Source organism: Heloderma suspectum, chromosome 3, assembly GCF_057233095.1.
Source record: "Heloderma suspectum isolate Gila_16-S chromosome 3, 16-S_ref, whole genome shotgun sequence".
Lineage (NCBI taxonomy): Eukaryota > Metazoa > Chordata > Lepidosauria > Squamata > Helodermatidae > Heloderma > Heloderma suspectum.
In genome coordinates this window covers 139706424-139730609 of record NC_139460.1, presented here as the reverse complement: position 1 = coordinate 139730609, position 24186 = coordinate 139706424, and the positions used below count along the sequence as shown (strand labels likewise).

General features: G+C 40.5%; 1 protein-coding gene across 1 annotated transcript in view; it reads right to left on the bottom strand.

The window, feature by feature from the left end:
• The window catches only part of DOCK9 (dedicator of cytokinesis 9), a 177674-nt gene that overhangs the window by 5788 nt on the left and 147700 nt on the right, over positions 1-24186 (bottom strand). Inside the window, exons 39-52 of the mRNA XM_084844704.1 lie at positions 23657-23772; positions 22907-23044; positions 20066-20248; positions 18593-18706; positions 18082-18297; positions 15928-15985; positions 10489-10595; positions 8441-8563; positions 7929-8042; positions 6393-6539; positions 5354-5564; positions 940-1130; positions 248-348; positions 17-155 (exon numbers count right to left, since the gene is read on the bottom strand). Of these exons, the coding sequence (XP_084700830.1) occupies positions 17-155; positions 248-348; positions 940-1130; positions 5354-5564; positions 6393-6539; positions 7929-8042; positions 8441-8563; positions 10489-10595; positions 15928-15985; positions 18082-18297; positions 18593-18706; positions 20066-20248; positions 22907-23044; positions 23657-23772 (1958 nt within the window). The remainder of the gene's footprint in view (positions 1-16; positions 156-247; positions 349-939; positions 1131-5353; positions 5565-6392; positions 6540-7928; positions 8043-8440; positions 8564-10488; positions 10596-15927; positions 15986-18081; positions 18298-18592; positions 18707-20065; positions 20249-22906; positions 23045-23656; positions 23773-24186) is intronic.

The following is a 24186-nucleotide window of genomic DNA, read 5'->3' as shown; positions in this document are numbered from 1 at the left end:
AAGGTTCAGTACATACTTGTTCATGCATAATTTCAGACAGTTCTTTTGCCATTTCTCTGTAGTTAGCCTTCATTTCTTCTTGGTATTCTATCTGATCTTCTTTTATAAGCTGCTCATTTACTTCTAGGGCCTGCCCACAAGCTTCAACAAATTGTCTGAAATTGTAATTAAGTGGAACAAAATGTCTAAGAATGATTCAAATATCCGGCTTCCAATAAGCAACTTAATCAGCATTTAGATTGTTTACCTGAACACTTCCTTCAGTAACTTTACTTTATTGTCTGGATACCTTTTGGTGTTTGTGTCATCCAGGAAAGCTCTGGCATATGCTAATGGCCCAGCATTAACCTAAAAGAATATGAACAGGTCAATTTGTGTGTGTGTGTCCGTGTGTGTGTCCCGTAATTATATTAAAACCAGTTTTCCTGTGCCCTCAGGAAAGACAAAAATCAAAGACATTTCTGAAAAACATGCTTTAATTCAGTTTCCTGTCACTCATGGAAGAAACAAACTGCATGCCAGTGATAGAAGCTTTTCTAGATATAGAGAAGCAGGCATTGTTCCCCACATGATTAAGGGAGGAAGCAGGGTTGTCTCCGTACTGCGTGGGGAGGCATGTATGTAGCAGGGAGCCTGCTCTGTGTGCATAGGCTCTCCCTGCAATTTAGAATGGAGGAATAATACCTGAACAATACCAACAAATGAAAGGGCTTCCTATGAACTAAGACTGAAAATCACTGAGTTGTGACACTTAAGTGAATGGAGAGCTGAATCCAGGTCTTGAACATCAAAGTCTACACCCTTATTCACTAGACATAGTTGGCTCTGCATATAATTTAAGCAGTGGCAGAGGCAAAAAATAGAATTCTGAAAGAAGGGAGTAGGTTAGACAGTTTAAGATAAAGGAAATATCCATCATAAGCAACTGAATCACCTTACCTGGACACTGACACTACCCTGCAGCTTTAGCTGAAGTTTGATCATGTCTACTTCAGCTGATGAACAAAGGTGCCGGAGCTCTACAACCTTCTTACTCATTTCATCAATGGCTACTTCAATTGGGTTTAAATCTGTATGATGTTGATACATTATGGGAATCCGTTTTTTCACATATGGGAAACAATGTATAGCTAGGAAAAGAGAACAGCTAGCAATGAAATTCTGATTATGTGGTTAACAACCACCATGTAATTTTGCAAAATTAAGGAACTGATAATTTAGCGCTTTTTATATTGGGAACAAGTAACCTTGCCATGCAATTCACATAATCTGGTTCAGTATTAAAAAGTCATCAGTTTTAGTAGCATAATCCTTTAGAAGCTGTGTGCCCCTTTTGTGCAGTAAAGGACATGCATGCCCCTGGACAAATACTTCGAAGAGGGGGTGGGGATGATCCCCAGCCCAAGGCTAGGACCGACTCCTTTTATTCTGTGGGAACAAGGATAGTGCTGCCAGTAGGTACTGTGAACAAAGTGCTGGCTAATGAAAGTTACATACTCTGGAAAAAGGACATTCTATCAAGAAAAGCCAAGCAGTGTGGGTAAAACTTTAAAAAATATCAAGCACAGTTCTTTCTAATCCTTCTTAGTAGCTTTCTCTTTAGCCCAACTTCAGCTGGTGTACCAATGGCACCCATTCTTGGTATGGTCAGACCTGGCCATTGTCCTACATGCATTAGTTACAAACACACTCTGTGTGAGGCTGCCCTTGAAAACCACTTGGAAACTTCTAATTGCAGAATTCTGCCACCAACATCTTCAGCAGGGCACAGTGCTAGGATCATGCGACCCCTGCATCAGCTGCACTGGCTCCCAGTTTTCCACGTACAATTCTAGATCTTGGTTATTACCTTTAAAGCCCAAAACAAATTATCTGAAGGACCATCTCCTCCCATGTAAATCTGCCCATCCTTCAAAGCTAGGTGTTGTGCCCTTCTTGGGAGAGCCACTGCCTTCTGAGACAGGGTTGGTGGCAACACAGAAAAGGGCTTTCTCTGTGGCAGTGCTTCATATGTGGAACTGCCTGACCAAGAGGTTGTGTGTGTTCATTTCCATGAATGTTCCATCAGCGATTATAAACATTTTAAAACAAGTGTTTGGTTTGTTGTTATATAATCTGAACTTATTCCTTGTTTTAGCTCTGTTTTTTCCTGCTCTTGAGGCTGCTTTTTGTCTGGCAATCTTGTTTTAATGCGGGATTAGTGGGTAGTATCCAATGGTGGCACAGCACTAGTGCTAATGCCAATGATTTTCCACTATCGCAATGTTATTAGTGCATGCTAGTGCAAAGGAAAAGGTGGCAATTTGCTGCCAAATTTTGGTGCTGCTGCCAAAAGTCAGTGGCAAATCACCACCTTTGCACTAGCAAATGCTAATGACATTACATTAGTGTTGGTTTATGCTTGCAGAATATCATTAACACTAGCACTGCACCCCATTGGATACTATCCACTGTTATTTTTATTGTTGTGTCTGTTTCTATACTTTGTTAGTGGTTTTGAGTGACTCCCTTTTGGAGGGGAAAAATGGGATATAAATGTTTCCATAAATAAATAAATATTCAACTTGTTAGCTAAAAAACAAAGACAACAGCATTATTTTCTCTGTTTGGTTTCTTCCTGGGGAAAGTACAGTGTCAGCTATTATAATAGAGTCAGCTATTAGCATCAACAGTTGTTCACATGCAGTGTCTGTCTTTCAGGTACTGACTGTAATATTCCAGGAGCAAAGAATAACTGTGAGTCAGCAGGTAAAATAACTGTACCCTGGCCTTGACATATTAGTGAACAAACATAAGGCAATTGAGAGGCAATAAGAATCGCACGTTTAAGTAAAGCTTTATATATAAATTAGATCTTCACTGGGCCATAACAGTCCAAACTCAGTTCGGGAGGGAGTGAAGGAAAACCTGGCCAAGGTCTTGACCCTAACATAAGGAGGTCTCATATGTGCACCAGGTCTCATACGTGAACACCAAACATTGATTTTTAAAACACATGGAAGGGAAACACATGTTCTCTCTCACTTGGGACCAAATTGCAGGTCAGGCCTCAAGGCCAGTTTTTAAAACTAGGCAGCTTCCTGTCAGATCTGAAAAGCTGCATTAAAAAATCCAAGGTAGTAGTATTTTGCATTCTTGCTTTGTACATCACAAAATGGCAACCCATGTCTATGGTTATACCATCAGTGGCAGCAGCAGTGGCCCTGCGCTTTGTATAGCGAGCTCCCCAATCTACCTGGCCTGCCATTCAGTCCAAAAGAGACACACACACCGACCTCAACAAGTTACTGCCTATGGTGCCTAAATGCTGTTTGCTTCCTAGCTCCTTGTTTTTCTCTGCTGTGTGGGTTACTGAATGCATGCTCAGAACATTCCCCCATGCTTTCCTATGCAGTTGGCTAGGAAGGCATTCAGAGACAGGTAATACAGCAGGGTGTCCAGAAGGACTGCTGTGTCTTATTGCCAAACATGGTCCTGTTCTAGCCCTCTGGTGGAGGATGCAGCTTTTTACTCTGGGAAGGGGCATCCATGCTGGGCGTCCACAGCCAACAGACTGCATATTTTTTTATAAAGGTACTACAATGCACTTGTGCTGAGTACCATTGAGAGATAGTCCAACTTTTTTATCTGCCTCCCTGCCTTGGTCGGAGAGAGAACATGGGACAGAGCAGCATGGTGGAAATAATAGAAACCCTTCTTGCATTACTTCACTTCTTTCTAATCTTTGAGCACTGCCAGACAGCAGGGTGTGATTACCGCCATGCACTCTACGTTGGGCTGTCTTTGAAGAAGATTTGGAAGCAGCAGCTTGTGTAAAATGCAGCTGCCAGATTGATAGTGGGATCCAAAATGTCTGAACATATAACACCGATTCTGGTCTCCTTGCACTAGCTGCCTATATGCTTCCAAGCCCAATTCAAGGTGCTGGTTTGAACCTATAAAGCCTTCTACAGCTCGGGACCACAATACCTGACAGAGCACCTCTCCCAGTAGGGACCTACCGGTACACTACTATCTTCATCTGAGCCTTCCTCCAAGTGCTTCCTCTAAGGGAGGTTTGGAGAAAGGCTACAAGGGAGAGGGCATTCTGAGCCCAGGTCTCTGGTGAGTGTATCTGGGCGAATTTGGGTGATCAGTGGGGAAAACAACACAGCATCGATTGTGTCCCCCGCCCCTGCACACGCCAGGATTACCCTAATTACCCACGCTGCGCTACGGGTAGCCATGTCATCCTAACCCAGTGCACAGCATGGGCATAGTTCATTTTCACCCACTCTCCAACCCATACTGCAAAGCATTAATCGTAGGGTGTGTGAAAATGAACTATGCCTGCACCATGCGCCAGGTTATTTATTTTATTTATTAGCTGCCCATCTGGCTGGCTGCCTGGCCACTCTAGGCGGCATACGATACTAATAACAAATACACGGCAACCCGCAATGTGGTGTGGATAATTAGGGTAACCCCAGTCATGCGACCAGTGCATGCAAGAGTGGGGAAGCAGCTGACACTGTGTTACTTCCCTTGCTGATTGTCTGAACCTGGTCTCTGTAATAATACACGTTTGCAAATAATGATAATCATATTCATACATTAGTTTTAAACAACATTTTAAAAGTACATCTTCAAGATGTTAGCATAATCCATGAAGTACCTCCAACTTGGCTAGTGTTCTTGTTTTCTGCTTGGGGTGCTTTGTCATTAATTTTTTTTTTTTTGTTAAAGGAAACAACAGATGCTGAAGACTTGTATATTTTGTGGTGGAAAGGGGGTATGCAAATCTTAATAGACACTATTATGAGTGTATAAAGACAGGACATATATTTAGGGATGGGGGAGAATTTTGTTTCATCTGCATTTTAAAGAGAACCAACTTAATTCCATTTCCTGGACTGCTGATGGGAACAGTTATCCTTTGGACTGCACACTTCTCCAAATTTTGCAAAGCAGTTCTTGGCTCAGAAATTGCATACTAAAATGCAAATTTTTGTAAGTTTTTTTTTAAAAATTAGCAGACTGATGCAGATGGAATGGACTTATGATTGAATACATGCAAAACTGACATGGACAGAATACCTACATATATTTGAAAATAATATGGCTCCTTTAAATTGAAAGCTATTTACTAATTTCCTGCTTAACTGAGTTATGACCTAGTATGTAAGAATCATACAAAGCATTTAACAAAGACACAGATTCCTCTAAGGCTTTCTTGGATGAAAAGGGAGCACACAACAGGTAACTCAGAAAAAGAGAACAGAGTTTAGTGAGATCACACACACACAGGCAGAGAGAGAGAGAGAGAGAGAGAGAAGTACTGGCCCTGGAAGAAGTGTAACTTTCTGTGCAGTACCTGTAAGAATGGTGCGCCGTTTACATTGCTCCTCCACCCCACCTCGTCTTTTACCCAACTGAGTAAAAGGCATCTCAAACATAAAGCGACGGATGTTGTGATTTCGTTCAAACTCTGTTTTTCTCTCCTGCAATTCCTTTTCCTCAAAGTACGGAACTACGTGCGTAACTTGAATATAGGCATATTTTGAATCCAAATCCTTAGAATTTACCTTAAAAGAATTGGAGAGAATAAAATTCTCAGCTATGAATACATACAGTTTAAAGGTTAATTTGGGACTGGGTATAATAAACTGATCCTCACTAATAAAATCTTAAACTCTCATGACACTTTTGATATAAAAATTAGTAGTGTATGCCACCAAGGTCCATCTTGCTTCATTCTTATAGCACCAACCCATTCTTTGTACAATTGACTGCTCAAACATAAGATAATCTGTGAAGCCACATTTTACTCTGCTTAAGTACTGAGAGGCTAGAGAGGTAATTCCAAGTTGAGCTCATGCGAGCCCCATCCCCTAAGTAATATTGACCTGGTTCACACAACACAATAACCCACCATGGCTGATCACCCATGGTGGGTTGTCATGTTGTGTGAACTCAGCATGGTTTCTTCAGAGTGGCTTATTTTTCATGAACAAGCTGCCCTGAGAACCCATGGCTTGTTTTAGGGTTAATAATAGCCATGGTGGCTTGTTGTGTTGTCTGAACCTGGGAGGGTGACTTTGTCATGGATTGTCAGGAATGGCTAAAGAGCCAGCTATCCAGAGTGGCAAACAACGGGGCAGGGCCTGAGGAAATGAGGAGTTCTGCTGCAAAGGCACCTGAAAGCAAACAACCAAACCACGATGGCTTATTCACAGGATGGCTTAGCATGATGTGCAAACCCTCCCATTGTATATAGATTTTCAAATTGGTAGTGATGAATTTAATTTCTTTATAATGATCCAAATAATTATTTAGATTTTGTTAAGTGATATTTCCAATTAATATACAATCTATCTATATCTATATCTATCTATATATGTTGGAAATCCTACTTTGCCAGAATCCTGGATCATCCTGACATTTTCAGATCCAAATTTATCTGAGTAGAGTTTTTGTAGCCTCTGGGAAATCTCTGAAAGAGGTGTGAGTTTAGGCTCTTTGTAAATATATTCTTTTCCATCTTCATCTTCAAAAAATCCCTTTAGGAAAAAAAAGATACATATAACAGTTAGATTCTAACCAGATAAATGACCAGTACTTAAAGCAAGGTCAATGTATAATGCCAAGGTTGAAGCAACCCCCTGCCCCACTCTTGAAGAATCAAGAAGAGTGGAACAGCTATTACAGTATGGATGCATTGGAAATGGAAGCACACAAGGTTATTTATGGGATGCTCTAAATTACATGAGATGTCAGTCTTAATGTTTTGAGGGACATCCCTCTTTTTCCATACTTATTTTTCATACGCCTGTTTCACATGCCAATATGCTAGTACTCTCCAAAAACAAGGTCATTCTTTGAACTACATATAGCAAAGGGTTTTATACAACTACATGATATAGTACATTACAAACCACTAGGTCAATTTTAATTTAGTCCTATGTTATTTTTTAGGAAATTGTACATATATCAGTGTTCACACATTAGCTGACACAGTTACTTTGAAGCCCAGAGTACAAACAAAAGGTTCAATGGAAGGTGAAACAGGTGTCTGCTTTCATACAAAAAGCCAGATCTGAGTTAATGTTTTAAGTTTCAAAAATAAATATTCCTGTCCGAAAATGAAATGGATGCTGTAGTGCAAGGGACACAACATAGCATGTATAAAATGCAGACTAGACTGACAAAAATACCCACATCAGACTAAGCTTATATGCAGTAATTTTTACTGCATTGCTTGTTTTGGAAAGCAGTTTCTGTAATTACCTCCACATCTGTTTCACTGTCTGTAAACTGGTATTGCTATAGCCATAAGAGACAACAGAATACATGGAATGTTATATTACTCAAGTTATGCAATTCAGTTCCCTCTATATAGCTGACTAATGTTCTATTAAATCTAAAACTGACTTTCCTCTACTAAATACACAGGCATGCGCACACACGCACACACTCATTCACTTTATTTGGCTAAAATGGAATGATATATATAGTCATCAAAAAGTTTCTTTGTATAAACATGCAGCACAAAGATAGAACATGTGCAGTTTTCTTTTGCAAGTGAAACTGAATATTATTTTCCTAAAGATTTACAGTTATGTCAGATAACGAACTGACATACCACACAAAGCACCAAAGCTAGTGTTTTATCGATATCTATGAATGGCCATTAATGGAAAACTTACCGCTGCCTTAAGAAAGTAATAGTAAGAGGAAAAAGGAAAAAGTAGAAAGTTTACTGAAGAGATTTCCCATTCAGAATACAGTTATATTAGTTCAATAAATAGCTCATTAGTTTCAAATATACCAAATTAGAGGTACACATATAGCATTAAATTCATGCTGTTAAAAAGGATATATTGCAACATATTGCATTCTTTTAGATGCTAAACTGAACTTCAGGAAAGATTACACTGGGCAGTGCTCACCTGTCCAAAAAATGCAACTCTGAAATAGGTTCCCAGCAATCTCTTTCCTGACTGCATAACTTCTGTAACTTTGCTGTATGCCCGATGCAATGTGTCATAAAGATGAGCTAGCCTCTAAAAATAAGGGGAAAACATGTTTCTGCAAATGGTAACACTAAGATTGTAGTATATTTTAAATAGCCCAAAACAGAGCAAGAAAGCTTTAATATCACTAGCTCCACATCAGGATAAATTATCATTTAATAATAGTGTGTGTGTGTGTGTGTGTTTATTAGGAGCAGTGGCGACTGCTTGGAAAACCCAAAGGCCCCAATTTAGCTGAAATTAAGCATGACTAAGGGCCAAATGGAACTAGTTATTTGCAACCAACTGAAGTCTCATTCCTTTCAGTGAGATTTAGCCATGACTAACTTTAACTTAATTGGGTCCAACATTATTTATTACAAAGTTACCACAGCATTAACTAGTATTAAATAAAACCATTACAGTAATCAAAGAATTGTATCAAATACCTCAAAATCTCTCCGCTTTTCATAAATTGGAATTATAAGTTTATAGATGTCAGCAATCAATTCATAACGTTCAGCCTTCCACAGCCCATCTGCACATTGTTCCAACAACTCCATCAACACATCCTAGTTACAGAAAGAAAGTCAAGCAAATATGGTATGCTTTTAACCTGGATAGCGACTAGTCTGGCGCAATCTAATTTATTTTTCTCAAGAATAAGAATTTCTAGAACAGTGTATTGTGATATATTAAAATAGTAAGCAGAATATATAAATGCCATGTTTTTTCTACAATACATAGATTTTTACACACACACACAGCAACAATCTTCAAGCAGCACCAATACACTGCAAATATTCCACTATAAATGATTGGTTTTATACAGATACTTGTCAAAGCAAACCATGATGCCAGTTAATCAATTAAAATAATTCAACCTGTTTTCCATTGAGTTGAAAGCTAAAGAACAGCCATTACCAGACATATTTATTACCTTTCCTTTCTTGGAAACATAAAGTAGAATAATAGCCCTATGCAGGCATTTGCCGGCTCATGTGTAGGGCTAAAGTGGGAAGGGGGACACGGGCATGCAAATAACCCTCACCCTCAATACCCCTGTGTGCCCAGCTGCCAGTTAGACATTTACACACTGAACGCGAAGGTCTGAAAAGGGATCTGTAATTGCATTCAGCTGAATGTACTTACAGAGCTCTTATAATCACGAACCCTGCCTTATCAGGGTTTCTGATCACAGGAGCTCTGAATCGGTTACAGAACCTTTTTCAGACCTTCTCAGAGCACAAAGGGACATTGCGGAAGGAGCTTATGAGCGCACCCACATTCCCTCCCTACTTTAGACCTACATGTGAACAGATGAATGCCTGCATAGGGCTAGTTATCATCATACACATCATTTTAATTGATAGAAATGCCCTTTTGTCCTGCAAGTTATTAGTTTATCATCAGACGTGGTCTTGGCCTCTTTATTCCTAGAACATATGTGTATCTTTAACAGGGTCTAGAGTTCATATGATTATCACAACAAGATAAAGGCATGGAATTAGAAAATTTGCATACCTAAGAATATGCAATAAATGTCAGAGAAGCAAAACAATTTCCTCAGTGGCTGTAAAGATAAAGTTTTAAAATAACCTGAAAACTATATGCAATAGCTTGGAACCAGATTTAGTCATACTTGGAGGAGACCCACTGAAATCAATTTATCTGGATCCAACCTAATAATTTTTATAGGAATATCAAATCTAGAATACTTTCTATGTTGAAACTAAATCAACTAGATTTGTTTTTAAAATTCCAAATAGCTATACATTTAGTTGTTCATACATACTATTTACCATTGACAAGAAGTTGCAGCTTACAAGATAAAAACCCAAGAACAACACAAATATTTCTTAATTTCAATAGTCTAATAAAATGCAGCAAACAAAACACAGCAATATGATAAAAAAAGAAGAGAAAGAACAGAGGAACACAAATCCACAGCATTAAAGAGTTGATAGTGGTTGGTTACTTGCAACCTAGAGGAACTATTTGTTCCTCTGTTGTTGTTGTTTTTACTACTTCTGTAAATTTTTATTCTGTCCCCATCTCAATGAACCGGTACTGGTTAACAAATAATGTGAAAATGCTATGCAACTTCCTTATTAAAAAGGTCATACAAGTTTCTTCCTCTCCATATCAAGAACGTTACCGCTTATCAAATTAGTCAGTACTTAGATTTTTACCTTGCAGTGACATGACATAGAAACAATCATATGACTTATTGGCCTAAACCTATTCTTTACCTTAAAGGCATATCTAGAATAGCTTGTTTTCTTTGTTTCGATGTATTATAAAGGTGTAATTTTACTATTGTATACTATTTATTATTTTTATTTTGTGCTTTGGTGAATTAAAAAATGTTTTAATGGTGTTATGAGATGGTGTGAGCCTGTTTGGGCTAGACAGGAGGATAGATGTTTTATAAATAAACAGAAAATAAATTATTAATACAACTACACACAAATAAGCATGAACTAAGTTTACATACTTCATTAAAGTGGACGTCCTGCATCCCCACATCTTCCATCATTGAAGCCTCTTCATCTATATTTGGAGTGATTACTCTGAAGCTTATACAGCCTTGTTTAAACATTCCTATTTATATAAGAGAAAATGCACGTTTCAATCTTAGAAAGAGGATCAAATGGGTGGAGGGGGTGTAAATCTCACACAGGCATTAAAAAGTCTGATAGCTATAGGTAAACAGTTTTCATTCGAAGTGACCTTTATACAGTTACATCATGGGCATATTTATGCAGCAATATTACATCCTTGGGTAGTGGGAGCACAAAGCCTATTTCTAATATTGTTTTCCATAAACTGAGTAGTCCCATTAACTAGTACATCAGAGAACACACTTAACAAAAACAACAACAACAATGGAATGGCTCAGTGATAACAGGAATAGATATGCCAGCAACAAGACCAACAGTAGGTTATTTTGTTAAAGATCTGACTAATCAGGAACAACGTTCCAGGGTCTGATCCTCAGACCAGTTCTATGAATTACAAGGAGACTTGCGACTTAAAGAGTAAGCATGATCACAGACTTGGTGCTTCCAAAGCCTAAGACAGACCTCTGGATAGTGGAGGATCACTTACATATGTCTACCAATTCATACTGGCTTATAATGGCACTAGAGAGATTTATTTTATTAGTGTTGCAAAAACTGCATGGGTGCCTTCTAGATGTTAAAGCGGTTGTATGGGCGCCCTCTAGATGTTAAAGCAGGATGAACTCCCCTTTTCTGGGGGTTCATCCTGTGATGCTGCTATAACTATTAATAAAGTATTAATAACTATTCCCTGGGACTGCAGACTCTGGCATCCATCAGCCAGAGAACCAAGGGCCACTGGGAGTCTGCACCTCCTGCCTCCCAGGAAGAACATCATTACAAGGGGGAGACCAACTTGGATCTATACATCAGCTAGAGAGGGAGGAGCTGCAGGGAGCTCACTCTACTCCTCCCTGCTAGAAAGATCACACAGCTTTTGGTCGACCCCAAAAGACTTATAACTTGGGTGAACCACTGAAGGGAGCCACAAGGGAGCAGAGGGCCTGGGTTGTAGTTTTTAAAAATTGTTGGTGGGTGGTGGGCTTTGGGGTTGTGTTTGTGATTTTAAGGGTGGGGTGCCCATCTGATAGGCAGAAGTGAGGGAGGCATGTGTCCACCAAGCAGAGGCAGTGGGGGGAGTTCTGGGGGCCAGCCATGGCGGAGCACTAGGGGCAGGCCATGCTGAGTAAGGGGAACAGGGGAGAGATGCATAATATCTGTCCCCTGTTCCGGGCCTGTCCAGAGCCGAAAGATGGCTGCGGGGTGCATGATTCCATCCTCTGGCTTTTGCTGCTGTGTAATGCCAGGTCCGTTGCTCATAAAACATCTCTCATCCATGACATGATCCTGGATGAGAGTGCGGACCTGGCATGTATTACGGAGACCTGGTTAGATGAGGCCACTGCTCTCGCTCTTACGGCCATTTGCCTGGCTAGATTTTCATATGTGCAGCAGCTGAGGGCTGGGGGTCAGGGAGGGGGCATGGCTGTTATCTACCAGAAGTCCTTGGTCCTCATCAGACTCCCTCTCTGCAAGGTTGGTTGCGTGTATTGGAGGTTGGGCCCGAATGGCAGTCTGGGGATTCTGCTCATGTACTGTCCACCCCGCTGAATGACAGACTCCCTGGCTGAGGTGCTTGAGGTGGTCTCTGATGTGCATGTGCAGTCCCCTAACGTGTTGGTGGACTTCAATATACATTCGGAGGCCATCCTCTTGGGGGTGCCTTGGGACTTCATGGAGACTATGACCTCCTGGGAGCTGCGCCCTATTCCAACTGGGCCTACTCATGTAGCCGGTCATGCGTTAGACCTTGTGTTTGTTTCTGGAGAGGTGGGGAAGGATCTGGAAGTCAGGGGTATATCCACCACCCCCTTGTCATGGTCAGATCACTACGTGGTGGAACTGGACTTCTTGGTTCCACAACCCCTCCACAGGGGTGGAGGATCCATTAAGATGGTTTTCCCCAGGCATGGATTCAAATGGATTCCTGACTGCACTTGGGGATTTTTTGGAACACGCAAACGGCCGCTTGGTCGAGACCCTGGTGGATGGCTGGAATGCTGCAATCACTGCGGCATTAGATTGGATAGCTCCAAAACACCCTCTCCCCCTGAACAGAGCTCAGACTGCACCATGGTTCACCCCACGGTTGCGAGTTCTGAAGTGGGAGGTGAGACGGCTAGAGCACAGGTGGCAGAAATCTTGCTCCGAAGACGATCGGACATGGGTTAGAGCTGTAGCTTCAGCCTACACATGGTGATAAGAGCAGCAGAAAAGAATTTTTATGCTGCCTCTATCACATCTGCAGAGTGCTGTCCCAGGAGGCTGTTCCAAGTGGTCTGGAACCTGGTCAGTCCACTCGTTCCAGAACCAATGGAGCATTCTAAGGCTTCCTGTGATGAGTTTGCAAAGCATTTTGCAGATAAAATTGACCGGATCAGGAGTGCTATTCCATGCGCTGTGGATACCGTTAGTGAACAAGGGGCAGCCAGTGGCAGACCAGTTGTGTGGGATCAGTTCCAGCTTCTTCCTTCTGAGGAAGTGGACAAGGTGCTTTCATCTTTAAGGCAGACTACCTGCTTACTCGATCCTTGCCCATTTTGGCTCATTATAAGCTGCAGGGAGAGACTTAGGGAGGGGATCAAGGCGGGAGTGAATGCCTCCCTCGAGGAGGAAGTGATGCCATCAGTCCTCGAGGAGGCGGTGATAAGATCACTGTTAAAGAAGCCCTCCTTGGATCCCCAAGACCTGAACAACTTTCACCCGGTCTCGAATCCGCCGTTTTGGGGCAAGGTGATTGAGCGGGTGCTGGCACTGCAGTTGCAGGCACAGTTAGAAGAGGCTGATTATCTGGATCCATTTCAATCGGGCTTCAGGCCTAGTCATGGGACAGAAACAGCTTTGGTCGCCTTGGTGGATGATATGGGGAGGGCTCTGGGTAGGAGTGAATGCTCCTTCCTTGTTCTCCTCGATCTCTCAGTGGCTTTTCACGGTATCCTCCTGGACTGCCTGGAGTGGTTGGGCATAGGGGACACCATTGGTGGTTCCACCAAACGGTGTTTCTGTTCCTTGCTTTCTGGCAGGTACCAGAGGGTAGCTCTGGGGGAGGAGACTTCAGACTCTTGGCTGCTCACTTGCGGGGTGCCACAGGGTTCTATTCTTTCCCTGATGTTATTTAACGTCTATGTGAAGCCATGGGGGGCTATCATCAGGAGGTTTGGGGTGCAGTGTCACCAGTATGCAGATGACACACAATTCTACTTCTCATTTAAATCCTTCCAAAGGTTGGCTGTAGAAACCCTGTCCAAGTGTCTGAAGTCGGTGAGTGGCTGGATGGAAAGGACTAAGCTGAAACTGAACCCCAACAAACCTGAAGTACTTTTTGTGGGAGACAAGGGGAGGTTGGGGGATGCTGACCTGGTGTTTAATGGGGTGCAGCTACCCCTGAAGGACCAGGGCCACAGCCTGGGGGTTATTTTAGATGCCCAGCTGCCCATGGAGTCTCAGGTGTCAGCTGTGAGCTAGGCAGCACTGTACTAACTCCATCTGATACGGCAGCTGTGCTGCCATATCTCCCTAAGCATCTGCTCCCATCAGTAGTTCATGCCTGGGTCTCCTCTCACCTAGACTACTGTAATGCGCTCTATGTGAGGTTACCCTTGAAGACAGTTTGGAAGTTGCAGCTGGTGCAGAACGCTGCGGCCCACCCGATTAAAGGCAGCCATTGGCAAGACCACATCACTCCAGTGCTGAAGGAGTTGCACTGGTTACCAGTTGTTTTCCGGGCCTAATTCAAGGTATTGGCATTGACCTTTAAAACCCTATATGGTTCTAGCCCAGTCTATCTTAAGGAGCACCTCCAACAATGCCACTCAACGAGATCGGCCTCGGTAGGCCTTCTGTCTATCTCATCAGCCAGGACAGCTAGACTGGTGAGGACTAGGGAAAGGGCCTTTTCTGTGGTGGCCCCCACTCTGTGGAATTCCCTCCCTAGTGACCTCCATGCCCCCTCTTTGATGAGCTTCTGCTAGGCTTTAAAAACCTGGCTGTTCAGGCAGGCATTTGGGGGAGGTTAGGGTTTTTTTTAGAGCAGTGTTGTTTTGTTATGTTGTTTTGTTCAGTTGATTATGTAAATTCATTGTATTTCATGTTATTAGTATTGTATGCTATCTAGAGTGGCCGGGTAGCTGGCCAGATGGGCAGCTAATAAATCTATAAATAAATACATACATACATACATACATACATACATACATAATGTTTAGGGGCTCACCACTGCATGAGAGATGCCAACTGTACAGGTCTTACCATGCAATCACTCCCCAGCCAGGATTGTGGGTGACAATTGGGTTGACTGGCCTCTCCCATATTGTGGAGGGCCAACACTGTAATAGCACCACAGAATGAACCTGCAGAAATGTGGCTGTCACATCACTACGGTAACAATTAAAGACCACCACAGTTTCAAATAATTACCTCTCTGCATGTTTTGTAACTAAATATAGGCTGCACCAAATTGTGGAGGGCAAAACGTTTTAACATCTTCCCTGCCTTTATCATGTGCTGTTCACCATCTGTTTGCTGCTGCTTCTTAGCCTTATCTGCAGCTTCGGTACATATATTCCCTTTTTTTAAACTGGGATTCTCCCTGAGATGATCCCAACCACTTAGTGAATGCATAGGCATCATGATGCAATCACATTGCCAGATTTGGCTATATGACAGTGTTCCAAAGCCAAAAAGTGGGGACAAGAGGCATCTGAATAGGTGATGTAACGTAGCCAGTCAGATTTGGCTATGTGATGACACCATTGAAGCTAATAAGGCTGAGGACAATGCTTTCTGCCCTCATTTTAAATATTTTCATTGTGTTTCAGAGGGCACCTCAAATAATTTCTGAAACAAACAAATGTTTTCTGTGGAAGGGGAAGAAGGTTTCTGTTTGTTTGTTTGTTTGTTTGTTTGTTACTAAATGTGTCCTCTGTTGAGCCATAATCTTATAAAGTAGGATCTTTCCTTCCAAGAGATTTACTATTACGGATCATATAGTAGTAGTAAAACTTAAGACTAAAACCCTAGGTTCAAATTCCTGCTCAGTCACAAAGTTTATTGGGTGACCTTGGGCCAGTTATGCCCTCACACACTAACTGAGGGCTGCTGTGAGGATAAAAGGGTGAGGGGAGAGTAGAGAATCATACTGCCCTAAACTCTTTGGAGGAAGGCTGGGATAAAAGTGTAACGAACAAATATTCTGCGTCACAAGGAATGACACTACTTTGTATCTTCCTTTCTGGAACAGTTTTACTAAAGATTTTTTTGAACTTTTACTAAGTTTTCTACAATGAATAAAGAAGTAGCTGTGTGATGCATACCTTTGCGCAAAAGATACTCAGCCACCAGAGCTGCTACATGGACGTAGCACATTGCTGCCTAAAAGATGAACAAAAGCAACATTAGTGCAGACATTTTGCTGTGATAATGTGAAGTTCTGCGTACATCTAGGGCAAAATGTAGACACTGGAGCACCACGGCAATACCTTCTAATTCCTACTGACACTTTCTTCAACATCTTCAGAGTATGTGTGCGTGTGTGCGCATGAGAGAGAGAGATAACTGAAAAGATCTTCAACAAGCCATCTTCAGTTTTAAGAAGATAACACAAGACCATTTTCCTGAATTTACAGTGAGTTTAAAAAGATAAACGTACATGAGTAGTACTGGAATGGATGCAGGAGTTAAACAAGTAAGGTTAAGGCTGGTTCAATTCAGGTGTCACATTTCCTGTAGAATGTACTACAGACATACCTACTCATTCCTCCCCTTGCTTCCTTCCATGCAGATTCACTGCTTCCTGCTCTGGTTTGCTACTTACCACTGTTTACCATTATTTCTGAAATTAAGGCTAACTATAGCTAATGCTAACAGGATTGCTCAAGAACTATGGTCTGGCAGCAATCCAGGATAGAGTCAATCCTGATTTGGATGGAATGGGAAACAATATTTGTAGCAAACCATGGAAATGAGGGGGAAAGAAGGGCAGTATATAAATTTAATGAATAAATAAATAAACCTGTGTTTAAGAGAGGAGGAGGAACCATGCAAGCTCATGGTTTGGAGTTAGGGGACAAGAATGTATGAATGAGCCAGTTATTATCGTTAGAATGGAGTATATCGTATTATAACTGATCAAGTTCATTGATTTTTCTACCAAGTAATTATTTTACTGAGAAGATCTCAAGAATAAGCTATGACAAATGTATATAAAAATGAAGTTATGACCTGAATAGTCATACTGACCGAAGAAGTATACGGAACGGCTTTTCTTAGCATATTCATAATTTATAGTACAATGCTGACAACTACCCATGACTATGAAACACATGAGGTTTAAAAATGTCTTGATACGAATTATACAGTGGTATACGAGTAGTGCCAAATATTTTTTAATGTTGCTATTCACTTCGGAAATAACATGCTAGATGGAGCTGAACAAATTATTGAAAAAAAATCTCAGGCTATTCCTGTTGCACCCCTTTTGTTTTCCTGGCTGTTGCTTCTCCTAAATCAGGGATGCAGGACCTCAGGCCTTGGTGCCAAATCCGCCCCCTAGGATTCTCCAGATGGCCACACCTCCTTCTACTGGCCCCACCCCTTTTCTTCTAACCACTGATTATTTGGTGGTTTCCCAGCTTTGGGGTTTTTTCCCTTGTTCTAAAATGTTGAGATGCCACTCCTATGGCTTAGTTACTGCCAATAACATCTTTAAGCTCAAATATGCCAGTATTTTTGGTATTTTGGCCCTGGCCCTTTTGCCACTGGTTCTGAAATTGAAAGAAGTTCAACACCCCTGTTCTAAGTGGGCAAACTTTCTTCTCATTTGCACACATTGCTATTTAATTCTATTGCCTATGGCAACCCACATATTTTTTGTTTGAGCTCTGTGACATCATCACTTCAGCAATAGTATTGTAACTGAAATACTCATGAAGATTGACCCAACCAATAAGATTAAACAGCAAGGAGGGCAAATGGGGCCAAGAACAGTAACGACAAGGAAGGATAATAAAGAAAAAAAGATGCAGAGAAGAAGAACACACACAAAAATTGAATGTGATTGCAACAAGGAAGACATTTTTCAGCACTCATGAGCTAAATAGTTTCAGCTTAGTGCTAAAAGATACCTCATGCAGGAAGAACATTACTGACAAGCAAAGGGCTGGATGCGTCCAATCTCGTCTGTTCTTGGAAGCTAAGCAGGGTCAGCCCTGGTTAGTACTTGGATGGGAGAATGCCTGGGAATCAGGCTTCCTGCACTGAGCAGGGGGTTGGACTAGATGGTCCTGGACTAGAGGGCCCTTCCAACCCTATGATTATATGATTCTATTTCCAAATAAAGTGTTTCACAGAAAAATTGATTACTTTGCCAGCACATCACAACAGTTGACAGCTTCCAAAGGAAACTGGACATAGCATAGCAAAGCCAAGCCATTAAAAAACAACAACAAAGTACTTCCTGATTTGCTTACCTCTGAAAGATCTCCATTTTTAACATGAATTCTTGCCATGCTATCCAACCATGTCTTCCTGAGTTCAGGTGTACTGGCATAAGACTTTGCCAAACTGTACTGAAGATCCACAAGCATTTCTGGATCATTCTCATGCTCCTTCATCTGTGCTGTAGCCATTAAGACTGTGCGGATGCGTTTTGTCAAATCCTTTACATCAGAAGGGAATGTAGTGTGCTATAATGTGGAAGAGTGACAAAATGAGCACAACAAGAGGCACAAAGTAGTTGGAACCTAAACTGTTTACATCCAGTCAAGAATTTGCTGTTCAAAATTCATTTCCAAGAATAGTCAAGTAGTATAAAAGAGGAGTTGAGTGGTATGGACTATCCCTCAGAACACTAACTGCCTCAGCAATAGATACAAAATGACTTTGCAGAGATATTTTCTTTATCATTTAGATATCAAGAATAACCACAGCTAGGACACTCCTTTGTAATTTTATACCAACATGGAAAAAGCTGATACAAACCTTAATAAGCCTGTCACTGTTAGCACAATTATTAATGATAGAAAGAGACTGCTGAAATCTGGTTCCTCCAATCCCAACAACATCTGCAATCAGCTGACTCACAGAAATGATAACCTTGTTAAAAAAAAAAAAAAGGCAGAAACACAAACTTCAAGTATTTGAACATTACCTTAAGACTTTAGCTTGAAAGAATACAATGGGTTGACTGCAACGTTAGGCCTATGTAGAGTACAACCACAGAAATGAATGGGACTTTGGTTATTTGTGACTAGGAATGTGTGAATCAGCAAAACTCAAGGTCACTGGAAGTTCTCTGAATTCTATCTTGAAGCCTGTTCTGACTCGAGTCCATATCAGATTGCAAGCTTTGTTTTTTTCTTTTTACATGAAAATCTGTGCATATTTTTCCAATTGTACACATCAGTTGTGCACATCTTTGAAATGTATGCATTCTTCTATTGATTAAAGCATGTTTGTGCGCATTTTCCAAAAATACGCATTTTTTCATGTGCATTTTCCAAATGTATGAATGCATTTGTTTGGTCCACGTATCACACTGCAAGCTCAGAAATGTACAGACTGACTACAGATTGTGTTTAAGTCCCTGTTAAGTCCGGGAGGTCTGAACAGAATCAAATCCTGATCAAAATGAACTGAAACAAATTTCTCATACATCCTTACTCATGATTCATTTCAATGGGTCCGCTCTAAGTAGGAGTAACACTGGATCCAACCCAATAAAATTAGAATTAAGAACTTGGACTTCTAAGTACATTTTGCATCAGAAAAGTTTAATTCATTCTCTTTGTTTCTATTAATAGCTAACTCTTTTAGACATTTAATTAATGATTAAAGATGAACTTTGCACTGATAATTTATATCAGAAATTCGTAAACAAGTTATTTTTCCTGCTACTTTGGTTTGCATTTTGCAAATGTCATATCACGTTGCCAATATGTGTTTAATTTTACTTGTTGGATAATTAGTCTTTCAGCTTCTTGAAATCACCGTTATATAACTTGAAGGAGAACAAAGAATGGGGCAGACGCGGTGGGGGGAGGTAGGCTAGCTCTCCAAATAAAATCCAAAAAGCAAGAATAGATGCACAAATAAAAACCAAGTACAATCCTGTCTTCCTGAACATGTTTGCCCTTAAATCTAGAAACTGGGAGTCCTCCCCTCAGCGATCATCCTGATAGGGACAGCCTTCTTTTCTACTGAAAAAAGGATATGAGTTTTACAGACTCTAAGAAAATGGAGGAACAGGATGTAAGAGCACTCTGTGAAGTAAAGGGGGTTACATTGTACCACTTTAGTTTTAAGACGTGTAACTTGAATCTCTGTATGTGATCTATGTATGCTGTTACATTTGTTCTAAGGCTATGTTGAGTACACAACTGTGTAAGCAGAAAAAGGTCACTATTTTATCTCTCTAAAACCCATGAAACAAACAAAACAACAAACCGTACTGACTTGTAGGTGTGTCCTTACAAACGATCTCTTTCCTGTGTAATCAAAATTATTCCTCATCAAGAAATAAAGGAGTTGTGAAGCTTCTGTTCGAATTGAACTCAGTTTGGAGTTGCAGCACTTCAAAATTTCATAGCACAGTGCAGAACACATGTCAGCTCTCCCTTCATAAAATGTAGAAGGGAACTGTAGAACACACAAAAACATTTACTCTGTTAAGACTTGATTTCTTTTAAAAAGTAGGATAAAATGAAATCATAATCAAAACCTGGTGCCCTCCCCAACCAGGTGTCCTCCAGATGTGTTGGACTACAACTCTGATGGCCCATGCTGGCTGGGGTTGATGAGAGTTGTAGTCCATATCTGGAGTAAAATATACCAAAAACTAAGTTGGCTTTTCATACCCATAAATGCACTTCCACAGATACACAGAAATGATAGGGGGCATCAGAGCAAACAGAAATTAATTTCATATCAACTGTTACAAAAATGGGATAAGCATAAACCAAGATTAAACCCAGGCCTGTCACGTTTAGTATCCACAATCTGAAATAAACCAGGTAATATCAGGGAGCATGCTCAAAACATTCAGAGCTGGGAATTGCAGAAAAGGATAATAAACTAGATACAATAATAGTAAATGGACACATACGGTCAAGACAGGAAATAAGTGTAAAGACAGGGGAATAGACACCTCCCTTCCATGATTTCAAGACTACAAATAAGGAGTTTCCTACTAAAAGAAACATGATGTTTCCATACATTTAAGAAACAAACAGGGGAAATAGTAATTCAGAGGGGAGCTCTTACCAAGTTTAATACATTAGTAAGGAGTTTCTTAGAAAGGAATACATTCAAGGTTTAATAGGATACACTTTGGGGAATCTCAGTCTATGTAATATATGCCACTCTGTTAAGGCACTTTTTCTAAATCTGTCTGTAAGTGCAATATGATATTAATTGATGCCTCAATAGTATTTAGTACCAGCTCAACTCAATAAAATGCTTTCCATAATCAGATTTAAATGCTGGAAATGTAAGACTTCCTAGTTAAATCTTTTACACATATGGTGAAACTGCGACTTTACACAAAATTACTGGATACAAATTCTTGGGATCATATCACAAATTATGGGTACACACTTAGTTTAGATCAGGGGTGCAGAACCTTGGGGCCAAATTTGGCCCACCTAGGGTCCCAATGTGGCCCTCCAAAGTTCCCCAGATGGCCATGCTCCTTTCCCCTGATGACCAACCATTTGATGGTTTCCTGGCTTTTGTGCTGTTTTTCTCCCATTCTGAAAGGTTGAATTGCCTCCCCTAGTTACTTGCGATAGGAGCTTTAAGCTAAAATATGCTGGTATTTTTGGTCTTTTGGCCTACCCCTTTTGCCCTGCCTTTTTTGCCTTCTGCCCCATCCACCAATGGAATATGGCCCCTGAGTGCTTCTTCAAAAGAGAATTTGGATCTTGGGCTGAAAGAGGTTCAGCACCTCTGATTTAGATCCTCTATTAGTTTTATTCAGTGTAATGGATGTAGACATCCCATCTATAGAGATGAACCAATTTGTTTGCTGATAGCAGCATAAAGTGTATCCCAAGCCACCTCCTGTTCACAAATGATTGTTAAAATATCTGGAACTGGTTGAAATGGACATGATCACAGAAGCACTATATAAGAATGGGTGAGCACTGGACAATCAATTTAGCTAACAAGTAGACAAACTTTATTATATACTGGAATAGACACTATGGTCGTATATGTTTGGGTAGGAGCTTATATGAATGGCATTTATTGTAATCCATATGTTTTAAATAAACAAATTAAAAAATGAAGCTGGCTTTTAATGTATTATAGTGGATCCCTAAAAACAGGCACATGTAATAGCTTAAAAACAAAAAGAAGAAACTAAACATCCACATCAGCGTGTTTGGGAGCCCTGATGTCATCCTTGTAAATAAGTACATAATACTTACTAGCCCACAAACATTTACTAGCCTGTCTACCTGACAAATCTAGGCTAGTAATTTGCAGTGTGTAAGGAAAGTTACAACTTCCCAGTCTCATTGTTTAAAGGTGACTAGGGAAATTGCAACTGACAGCCTGACTGAAGATGTTGCTTTAGTTTATTGTTCTCTCAAAGAAAGCCAAAGCAGAAGCAGAAATTCAGTATTTGGGGGCCCTCAGGATAGATTTCAGACATGTGCCTCCATCTCCCAAATGGAAAGCAACTTTGAGTTCACCAGTCCCCTTTTTTAAAGTGGGGAAGGCCATATGACCTGGATTCCATTCTCTCCCTCTCCCAGAGATTATCACTCTTAAATCTGATCTGTTTGGTACTGCCCATTCCTAATAAAGCAGTTGGAACTACCTGTACAACCCTGCCTGACAGATGTGGTTAATGCAACTCTGGATTCTGTATATATAGCAACCTGTCATGTAATGGGGCCCACCCAATCCAGTAACAGATATGGAACCCTGTGTCTGTGCGCTGGCCCTCTTATTAAATTGGACGGTCAGTCTAGTGCTTGAGACAAGTTCTTGACCTAACCCAAACAGTAACTTATTTAGAATCCAGCATTTGGTTCCCAGGCTAAACCTTCATGAACACAGAAGGGGCTGCCAGACAGTAGCCATTTGTACAGTCTGAAATGTAGTCCCTGAAATTTGAAGCAGCTTCAGAAGCATCTTCTGACTGAACACAGAGATCGATTGTCTGAGGAAAATCAATCTTAGTCTTTACATTTACAAAACAAGAATCAACCAAACCACACCCTCACACCCAATCAACCAACAGCAACATAACATGGACAATGAAGGAAATAAAAATTTAAGACTACTTACCTTAAAAATTAATGATCTTAAAGCATTGAAAACATTTTTTAATGCTGTTTCTGATTGATTTTTTTGCAGAAAGCAAAGGTGCACATCGAATACCTTTTTCATCAGAGGGTTATGCCCATGATCCATCAGTAGCTGATTCTTAAAATTAAGAGAATACAACCACAGAATGAATTAGATTAAGGCCTCAGAAGTCCCTCATTACATTAAAGACCAGCCTTCTCCAACCTGATGCCCTCCAGACATGTTTGACTATGACTCCCACCATTCCTAGCCAGAATGGTATATGAACTTGTCAGCTGGCTATGGCCTGGATGGAACTGCACAACTGTTGCTGTGTGCCAAAGGGATGTTTGGTCTTGTGTTCCATGAACAGTAGCCCTACTTGCCACTCCCAATGGCATATGGCAAACCTGTTGAAGCTAACAAGTGTTTTCAAAACAGTTGTATGGCATTGGGTTCAATAGAGTTTAATTACTATACTGTTTATTAAGAGTAACATTGGCCCCAATTCAGAGCTGCACTGTGTGAAATTTTACTAGTTATTTGGGGGTGAAAAGGGGTTAAAATGTAACAAGATGTAATACATGGAACTGAAGTTTGAGAATAACAGCAAAAAAGCCTATGAATGTCTGGAGTAGGGATATTTCTATGTGTGAGATGACACAAACCATTTTAGCTTTACATCTAGTGCTTTTCACAATTTTAAGGATAGCCAATGTTAATATCTAGTGATACATATCTAAAACATACCTTAAATGCCATTGTGAATAAAGATAAAGTATCCAGAATTGTAAGGCAAACTTCAGTGGCAATGTTTGCTTCAAGTAAAGACTGGTGAAGGACATCAGCTTCTGAATGGCCATAAGCTGTGGAAATTCGAAGCAGCTGTTACTCTGAACTTTGCACAGACATTTACAAAACTACATCCCTTTATAACTAATGATGCCAATCGAATGGTAGCAAAGTTGATATTCCTATGCATCTTACAGAAATGCTATAGTTGCAGATACAGACCTTAAAGAAAACTATTAAAATAGATAACAGACACATTACACTTGCACATACTTGCAAGTTTTGATTATATAAATGATTACTTTATTTCCAAGAGGCTGAGAATACATAAAGGAAATAATGACATACAAAAGACAACAATATTCCAGTCATACCCCAAACTGCAATCTAGAAACAGATGAGATTAGCCTACATTTACAACCATCACAAAATGTTTTCAAAAATTATGAGACACACTCAGTTTGGCCTAGGATATTGTTTCCCAAGCT